Raw genomic sequence first — 9,125 nt, 5'->3', positions numbered from 1 at the left:
TGAATTTCAAAAACTTTATTGTCATATTACAATTATTAGGGATAACAAGTGTTTATTATCTAAAAGTAGACTTTCTTTGTTCATGCAGGCATTTCAGATTCTTTCAGCTTTTAGCCAAAGCGACAAGAGAATATTTCTTTCAAATGAATCTGCGGACCTCCGAAACAGCCACGCATGACCGCTCCCCGAGAAACACCGCTTGAAAGAAAGATTAGGAGTCACAGACAGCCTTAAATGTTATTCTCTATCGATAATTCTGTAGTAATGTATTAAAATGGTCTCTAAAAAGTAGACTCGCAAAGGAATGGTTGAGTAACTTTCACGCAGCTTCAGTTTCACTCCAAAGACATGATTATGACAACAATTGAAAAAAGTGGTACTGTACTGTTCAAGAAAGAGCAAGACATGATTCCAGTATTCCAATGAATACTGAGGTATTATTTGAACTGAATAACTTATTGTCGTGTATGTGAAAGGATGATTCTATAAATGAGTGATTTACACATGTGCCTAAGCCCTAAGCCTGTTTAGCAAAAATGTGTTTTTCTTGACAAAGCTCGGAGGGAGGGAGGGAGGGAGGGAGGGCTTTAGTATCTCAACAGTCTCCACAACGAGGAGAGAGTCAAACCTGAGTCATTACTACCGTTATTGCATCATTACTTGGTAACCGTGGAGACTTGGAACATGTTAGCATCATCACTTGGTAACCGTGGAGACTTGGAACATGTTAGCTTGAGCTCTGATATTTACACAGTTGTTTAAAAATGTTTGTTGTTTATTTATATGTACTATTTATGTCATTAAAAAAACAAAAACTGACCAGTATTCCCCTTTAAAGATTTGCCAAATCACCTACAATGTCCCACAACTGACAGCTCTCCGGAGCTTCAGTCATTGGTAGCCTGACCACATATGTCAAGTCACAGTCCAATCCGGGTAAAAAGACAATAGCGGTGGCTGTGATGGGCAGGCGGGCGGGCGGGCGGGCGGGCGTCGTCAGTAAGGCCAGGAGACCACGAGAAGGGGGAAAAACCAAACCAAACCAAAGCAAAAAAAAAAAGAAAGCACATGGCAGTCGCAATCCTCCCGCTCATTGTGGTCCAGCCCGTTTGTCCGCCGGCCGTCTTAGTAGTTGAGGAGCCGCTCCCTTTCGGTTCCGACCAAGCGCCTGTTGGCCGCAAACACCTTTGCCTTGTTGGCTGAGGGACCTGAAAGAGTGAGACCGGCCGGCTCAGTACACAGAGGCATTTTCCTCATCATCTGTGGTGGACTGACCGATGTAGCTGAGCAGCACGGGCAGAAAGATGAGGCCGTGCGCGGCGCCCAGCAGCACGATGGCCAAGTACATGCGGAAGTAGAAGACTTGGAAAATCTGCGACTTGGACAGCGCCAGGATGAGGATGCCGCCGAACTTTGTCAGTGTGATCCCGCTGAACACCTGAGACAAGGAATTCTCAGTGTGCTTAAAAACAAACTGGAGCAGGTCGCATGATGCCTTTGTCGTTGGTCACCAGTAGGAAATGTGGGAGGGAAAGGGCCCTTTACCGGCACATTTCCATTCAGCATTTTTACTCACCGAGCTGCCCATGTGAGCCAGCGCCTCCTCAGCCCGTTCCACTCTGCTCGTCTTCATACTGACGGTGAAAGCCCGAACCAGATGACTGCAGAACTCCACCGAAATCCCACAGGCCTGCAAAAGGAAGTACAAGCGGAGTCTTCGCACGGTCCGGCCACACTCGCCTCGCCTCCTCACCATGACCAGGTTGACGAGCGAGACGGCGTTGAGGCTGATGTTCCACAGCCACATGACGCCAAACATGTTGACCAGGATCATGGCGATGGTGACGCACACCAGCACGGCCGACCACAGCTCAAAGCCCAGCAGCACTGTGGTGACCAGGAAGATGGCGCCCAGCGACACGCTCAGGTTGAAGGCCGTGTCGTAGGCGATGGTCAGGTACTGCTCGTAGAAGACGTAGAAGACGCTGCGGGCGGACGGACGGACGGAGCAGGTGCTAGTCAGTAGAAATCGTTTTCAAATGAACTCCTGCTACCTTGCACTCTTTGAGCAAGGACAGAGAGTATTGCGCACATTTCTCCCGCTAAGAGAAGCAGTGTATGCCACCAAGACAGGACCCACCTGTAGGCAAAGACCTTGTGGTCCATGGTCTGACTGATGTTGTCCGCTAAGATGCGGGCCATTCTCAAAGCGTCAATGTAGTCCGAAGACTCCTTCAGGATGGTGTGAAAGCTCATGAAGTAGCTGGCTCCCACTTGGCTGTTGTTGGCATAAACGTCCACCGCTGTGGCGTAAGCTGCATGGCCGCTACGAAAACAAAGGCGAAAAAGAGATACAAATACGTTGAAGACGCAAAGCCGCCCGCACACAAGAAAGGCGGCAGATGGAATTACCCTTTTCCACACTTGACGTTGGGATTATCCGACAGAAACATGGGGAGAAAGTGCATGAAGTCGGCACCCACGGGCCTCTGCTTCCCGCTTTGTGTCAAAGGTCGACAGTGCACGCATGATGGGTCCACCACTGGGGGAGAAAAAAACACACATTGTACATGATGTGATTGGTTGAAAGCCCCCAATCCCCCCCCGCCGCTGCTCTTGTGTGAGAGAGAGCACTGCACATTTGTGTTTGCTCGTTGGTTGTGAGCAAAGATAACGTGGGCAAAACGTCAGCCGAGTCGAGATTTACCTGAAGCGTTACAGAAGGCGCCTGTGGCATTGTAGTAACGGCAGCAGCTGGACTGCGGCTTGACCCAGTCAAAGTAGTCGTCCAGCCAGGAGGAAGGCGTGAAGGCGATGGTCGAGCTAAACATTGGAGAGAAACGGTGCTGTCCCCAAGCTTTCTCAAACTTCTCCCTCCATTCCAAGGTGTGAAACGTACTAGTTGCTGATGAGCGACGCAGAGTAGACCTGCTGCACCAGCGAGTCGTTGTTGCAGCCCACGCCGCCGCACACGGCGTTCTGGCCCTCCAGGCTGCTGTAGTTCAGGCCGTCCTCCACCACAAAGTAGACCGGAGCTCCCGTGTGGAGATATTCACTCAGGTTCTTGAAGTACTGCAACACATAGGAATCCTGTTGGAGCAGAAGGATATGTTATAAAATAGTAACATGACAGACTTTTTTTTTCTTCAACTAACATAATGTCATTTTTGTTATTATTATACATGATTCCAAGACTTTATTTTCAGTGTGATTTAAAAAAATGAATAAATGGCACCACGAGATGCACGGTGACTTACGTCGGGCATGGAGAGCTGCTGATCCAGTCCGATCTCAACTTTGTTGACCACAGCAATACTAAAGGACAACGCTCCCACAAAGACAGCCACCTGAAGCCAGATCACATGACAACCGGCGTTTGGATCCAAGCGCTAGCAAAACAGAGGCCAAAAGAGGCACTTGCCGCTGACACACTTACAATGATGGGCCGCACCCACTCTTTGAGGATGAACGGAGCGTAGAACTTCTTGAAAAAGCCAAAGAGGACGCTGTCCGTCTTTGTTTCCTGACCTTCGGGCAGCTTTGCGCAGCAGATGATGTCCAGACGATTGGCCTTTGGTGACAGCGCCGTTTAGTCAGCTATCATCATGTGCTGCTGGCAACATTCCCTCTCACCTCCTGCCTCTTCACATCCAAGCCCAGAAGGCTCACAAAGCAGCTGATCTGCAACAGGAAGTCAATCAAAACGGCCAGGCCGGCAAAGAGGGAGAAGGTCCTGACTGCCGGCATGCTGGACAGCGCTCCTGCAAAACAAGACCATGGTCAGCATGGAATGAGTCGCCATCCGATTCATATATTAAAAGGCCTATACCCAGAAAGAAGGCCACCGTCTCGGAAAAGGAGGACAGGAAGATGCTGGGTGCGACGTCGCCGAGGATGCGACCTATCTGTTGGTGAAGTTCCTCCTGCGGCATCCGCTCGTCTCGCTGACACCGAAAGAAAGGACCGGAGAGACGAATTAAAGCACGTTCCAAAGGGAGCGCGTGACCCAGTCCGGCGCGTGCCATTAACCTGGTACGTTTGCACCATGATGAAAATGTTGTCCACGCCCACGGCCAGCACCAGGAAGGGGATGACCTCAATGACGATGAGGGTGAGGGGGATGCCGGCGTAGCTGAAGATGCCCAGCGAGGACGCCACTGAACTCAGGACGATGACGATGCCCGCTATGGCCAGGGAAATCTTGGAATCCACCTGCACTTGTGCATGTCAAAAGGTCAATGAAGCAAATGGGGGGACCCCCCCCCCCCTCAAACTGGTGTTACCAGGAGTCTCCTGCAGCTGTTGATGTGTCCCAGCGCCAGCGAGATGTAGACAAACATGATGACGTAGCTGAAGACGACGGTGCCGATGTCGCTGTTGCTCTCCCGGTTGATTTCGTCCTCGACGCTCCTCTCGGCGTTGAAGGCCACCGTCAGGTTGGGGTTGTGGAATTCCTTCATGAAGCGGATGAATCTGGGGAACACAAACACCTGTGAGATCCATCAATGGATGCGGATGCATCGCATCAGAAGCTAACAGCATTAGCTCATGTTAGTCTGTGCTCCCAACCCCATTTTGAGATCATTCAGATGGCAACAAAACATCGTACTCTTTTTCCCACGCCAGAGCTTTGCCCAGCCTGTCCGTGTCGTCGAGGTAGTTGTTGATGGGGAAGGTGATGACGAGAGCGCTCGCGTTGTTGTAGTTGGTGGCTGGTGTGGGAGAAACCCAAACACAAATCAAATGAGACACACCGCCAACGCACGCGAACCCGTTTCGTTCCGCAAGTGAGCTTACAGTCGAAGCCACCCAGTGCCAGCCAAGGGAAGATGGGACCTCCAAATGTGCCCAGACAAGGATCGTGGAGGAGAGTGGTGTCATTGAGGGACGCTGGTGCGCTGTAACACAAAAACAGGTTGTTGACTTCTCAGCGCCGCGCCAACGCATGGGGAGGAAAAGAAAACAAGTGGGCAAGTGAACCTGACGCAGTAGAGAAAGTGGCTGTGAAAGTCGGCGTAGGTGAAGAACTCGTCGCCTATTTTGTGATCCAGTACATTGTGGCTATTCTGGAAGTAGTTGAGCACACTCAAGATAGTGCAGTTGTCGTTGTAAGGGGCCAGCGGGGACAGGCAGATGTCCTTCAGCGTGACCTTTTGCTCCTGGTACGGGGCCACCAGTGCTTCAATGGCAAGCTGCAGATCCAGCACCTGGAACAGAAAAAAAAAAAAAAAGCATGAGCAGCAGGCCAGCACAAATATTGTGACTTTCAAACTCACCTGATGGAGGATGTCCTTATCCAAGATGGCTCCAAAGGGGACGTCGGAGCCCCCGAAGTACGGCTCGTAGACGAAGGTCTTGTTGAGCGGGGTGGTGATGATGAGCTGAGCCGTCCGGTAGAAAGGCCCAAAGTGGCCGTCAAAGTAGTCCTTCTCCTGGCGCGCCCGGCTGCCGGGCGACGACCACAGCTCCACGGGGTCGGTGGTGATGCGCATGTAGATCAGGCCGGCCGAAGAGGCCGTCACCAGGAGCAGGCTGGCCGAGACCACCAGGCCCGGGCGGCGCACGCAGAACGAGCCCCACCAGCTGAAGGCGGTCCGCAGCGCGCTCTCAAAACGCTCGCCCAGCGTCTCGCAGCAAGATGCGTTGACTGCGGCGGACACAAATGGCCGGCCGGTTACTTTGCTCCGGTCCTTACACTTGAAGGGCCGCTTGAAATACCTGCGTCGGGATTATCGCTGTTGAGCGACAACGGGTTATGGCTGTCCAATATGGGTTTGTACTCTGACGGGATTGTCCTTTTCCTAACACACATCAACAAGTTAGAACGGAATCCTCAGGTCTACTTCAATATTATTATTATTTTATTTTTTTTACCTGTAACACCACGCCGCGACCACAGTGCCGATAAACACAAACAGGAAGGCGGTGTACGCGATCCACATGATGGCGGTCATGGCGTCCAAACCGATGATGGTCCAGGGGGGCGGGGGCGTCGGCGGGACGGGTTTGGGCCCGCACGCCTTGGTGCAATCCTGGCAGGAGCAAGGACCCGAACCATCCTCCAGGCCTTGGGAGCAGCCGTACGTCTTGTTGTTCATGGGCGTGTAGCCGGACACTGGCACATCTGAACAAACATGCTCCTTTACATCCCAATAGCATCTCGTATATTTATATAATTTTTTTTTTTCCAGCTAAGTCATATTTACCCGAGAATATGGGCACGATCGGAAAGGGAGCCTGGCCATTGTTGATGTCAAACATGAACTGGATCCAGTTGGTGGCATTGCAGTCCTTGGCGTCTTTGCCGCAGAGCAGCGACAAGGCCTTCACGTTGCTGGACGGCGCTTGTACGTCTCGGCAGGCGTTGTACATGGCTGGAAAGCAAGCGGCGCCCGCCAGACATCATTACAACTGGAATCTCGCTCGCCACAAATTTGAGCTGGTTCGCAAAGGCACCGTTGGAGAAGGTCCGCCCGATGTAGTACTGAACCTCCACCACGCTGGAGGCGCTGGAATTGCTCGTTTTGAACTCGGTGGCATTCATGAATCCACTCTGGTGCGGGCTGCACGTCAGCTCGCAGAAGAGGTTCATCAAGTTGAAGAAACACGAGGGGCACCTGCAGAACCGTGTTCTACCGTCAGCAGCGATGGCGTCACGTCACGTTAGCCCGCGTTCATACCGGGACAGGAACTGCAGGGGCAGCTGGAGACTGGCTTTGAGAGTACGCAACTGGTCCACATCGCAGCAGAGTTGGCGGTCGCCGTAGTCGTACCCGGGACACAGCTCCTGTATGGTCAAAATAGGACACTGAGAAGTGAAATCATTCAAATTGGTCGCGCGCGGCCTCCCGTAGAATCGTGACACCGTACCGTGAGGAGGTCATAGCCTTGGGGGTCCAGAGGTTTGGCGGCTCCCGTGTAGTTGCAATTATATTTCTTTCCGCTGACTGTTTCGGACTCCCCGCACTCGCCGTACCACACGCAGTGTTGGGCCGATGCCTGCGAGGCAAACGCAACACACAGGGTGTTCTCCATTTGCAAAATGCACAATCAGACATGACTACGTCAAAGACACGACACAGATTTGAGAGCCTTGAGAGCGGTGCCATGCAAACAGTGCTTTTTCACTTCTGCAAACGTTTCCTTTTCCGCTTTGGTATTTCGGTTTGCAAGTTACGTTGCGGAGAAAACACCGACTCGAGCGAGACCTGATGTTTGTAGCGACGACGACAAATGGGAATATTGATGTCATAAACTGGATTTACACTGGGTAGGTCATGTGATGAATATGACTCAAGTGGGATAAGAGCCATTTCTTTCTCACTCTTATTGCCTATTCAGCATCACAGCCCGACTTGGAGGAAGTCATTTTTTTTCTCCCAATCAGAATGGCCTACTTGTACAAGGGTGGCGTAGAAATGTCACGCCTGCAACAAAACAGTTGCTGCATACCAAAAATGATAAGTTTGTTTGGGATTAGGGTCATACTGTTGTTGATTAATCAGGATAAAAGGTAATAGTGGGATCATAGCCAAGTAGGAGACTGAAAGAAAACCTGCAAAAGGGAGAAGAACAGAGCACGTCAGTGAAAGAATGAAGTTTATCCGGGTTTGATTGAATCACAGCTTTGTTTTGGTGCGTGCGTGCGTGTTAACTGAAATCAATAGAAACTGACAAGACCGGAACGGACAAAAGAGCATATTGACAAGCCACAGAGCGTCTGGCAGAGTGTCCTTTGGACAGACGAGACCAAAGTGGAGCTTTAAAACAAACACTATACAGTAGCACAACCGTGAAACATGAAGGAGGCCCATTTCTGCTCTGAGCATTGAAATGGCTCTGGTTCGTGCCAGTCCTGACTGAGGCGTGCAGCCATCCATCATGCCGTCAGGACTGGCACGTCCTGCTCATCCAGTCAGCGCCGCCCGGGACCTACCGCCCACAACTGGCGAGATACAAGTCTTGGTTATCTATATATATATAAATATATATATAAATATATATATAAATATATATAAATATATATAAATATATATAATATATATAAATATATATAATATATATAAATATATGTAATATATATAATATATACTCATTATATATACATATATATATATATATATATATATATGAGTTTCACAGTGTAGAACCCCAAAACCTTCTACAGGCTTCATCAATTTACGAGAATGTGAACAAAAGATACATTTGGAGGATAGAGCCACTTGGTTAAGTGACAAACGTCAACGTCAGTTAGCATGAGCTAACTTGAGCCGTCATGCTAGTAAATCCCCTGACCCAACTTGAGTGTATTTAAATACACGTTAACGTTTGGGCTTTGAAAGCTGAGTGATGTTTTCAGCACATCCAAATGCGACTTACCCATCGAAAATGAGCCTCCGAGAGAAATATAAGCAAGAGCAGGAGAAGACAGAAGCCGCCTCTGTCCGGTATGAAGCCCATGGTGTGGAGGGTTAGACTGCCAGGACGCGCTCGCTGACAACAGTTGCTGGCTGGCTGGCTGGCTGGCTGGCTGGCTGGCTGGCTGGCTGGCTGGCTGGCTGGCTGGCTGGCTGGCTGGCTGGCTGGCTGGCTGGCTGGCTGGCTGGCTGGCTGGCTGGCTAGCTGGCTGCGCAGCGAAACTTTCGCATATTTTGTTGTGGGCTCTTCTTCTTCCTGTCGCTTGTTTGTTCAGGGCTTGGGGGATGTCGGTGCTGCCGCCAAGTGGCATTATTGTGAACTACGTCCTATCGAGCTCATCGATAAGAAAATTCATCAATTCAACATTTTTGGGGGTGAAACAGTTAGGTTGACCATTTCATGCGCTGGAGCTATTTAACAATAAATCCATAATGACATCACGCTCAAAGATGATTTTCATGTTTACTGTTGTGTGACGAAATGAATGAATAGTTCATTTATTTTTACAGTAAATGAGAATTATGAGTAATCGTGAAAATGTTTCTTCCCAATGTCTCGTTTTTATTAACAATAGAAAGAACGTCACCAACCGAAAACAGATATATTATTAAAATGCATGCCGATCTTATCTCCAGTTAGTTGTGAGACTTCAGGTGCTGCTCTCGTGACTGATAAGATGAGCGAATCGCATCTTTTCCGAGATAATC

General features: G+C 50.0%; 1 protein-coding gene across 1 annotated transcript; it reads right to left on the bottom strand.

The window, feature by feature from the left end:
• npc1 (Niemann-Pick disease, type C1) lies at window positions 1-8,608 on the bottom strand. Its single transcript, XM_061294839.1, has 25 exons — window positions 8,380-8,608; window positions 6,871-6,999; window positions 6,681-6,787; window positions 6,457-6,617; window positions 6,207-6,374; window positions 5,875-6,124; window positions 5,719-5,801; window positions 5,277-5,647; window positions 4,981-5,207; window positions 4,798-4,898; window positions 4,610-4,712; window positions 4,284-4,473; window positions 4,030-4,212; window positions 3,830-3,944; window positions 3,634-3,761; window positions 3,437-3,571; window positions 3,258-3,347; window positions 2,900-3,090; window positions 2,708-2,823; window positions 2,413-2,542; window positions 2,141-2,326; window positions 1,754-1,985; window positions 1,577-1,690; window positions 1,276-1,438; window positions 1-1,208 (listed from the first exon to the last, which is right to left on the bottom strand). Exons 1-25 carry the CDS (start codon window positions 8,458-8,460, stop codon window positions 1,126-1,128), a joined length of 3,837 nt encoding a protein of 1,278 aa, XP_061150823.1. The 5' UTR covers window positions 8,461-8,608; the 3' UTR covers window positions 1-1,125.
• Between the last annotated feature and the right edge of the window lie 517 nt (window positions 8,609-9,125).

The sequence above is a fragment of the Syngnathus typhle genome, linkage group LG13 (assembly GCF_033458585.1).
Source record: "Syngnathus typhle isolate RoL2023-S1 ecotype Sweden linkage group LG13, RoL_Styp_1.0, whole genome shotgun sequence".
Classification (NCBI taxonomy): domain Eukaryota; kingdom Metazoa; phylum Chordata; class Actinopteri; order Syngnathiformes; family Syngnathidae; genus Syngnathus; species Syngnathus typhle.
The sequence above is the reverse complement of the archived record's forward strand: the minus strand, read 5'-3'. Positions and strand labels throughout refer to the sequence as shown.

Bases quoted from the DNA above. Each gene is read 5' to 3' on its own strand.
- npc1 (XM_061294839.1), bottom strand. From the start codon at position 8,460: ATGGGCTTCATACCGGACAGAGGCGGCTTCTGTCTTCTCCTGCTCTTG. The intron at 5,802-5,874 runs GTAAAAAAAATA...GATGTGTGTTAG, and splicing joins GTCGCGGCGTGGTGTTACAG to GAAAAGGACAATCCCGTCAG. The intron at 3,572-3,633 runs GTGAGAGGGAAT...CTGTCACCAAAG, and splicing joins TGGATGTGAAGAGGCAGGAG to GCCAATCGTCTGGACATCAT.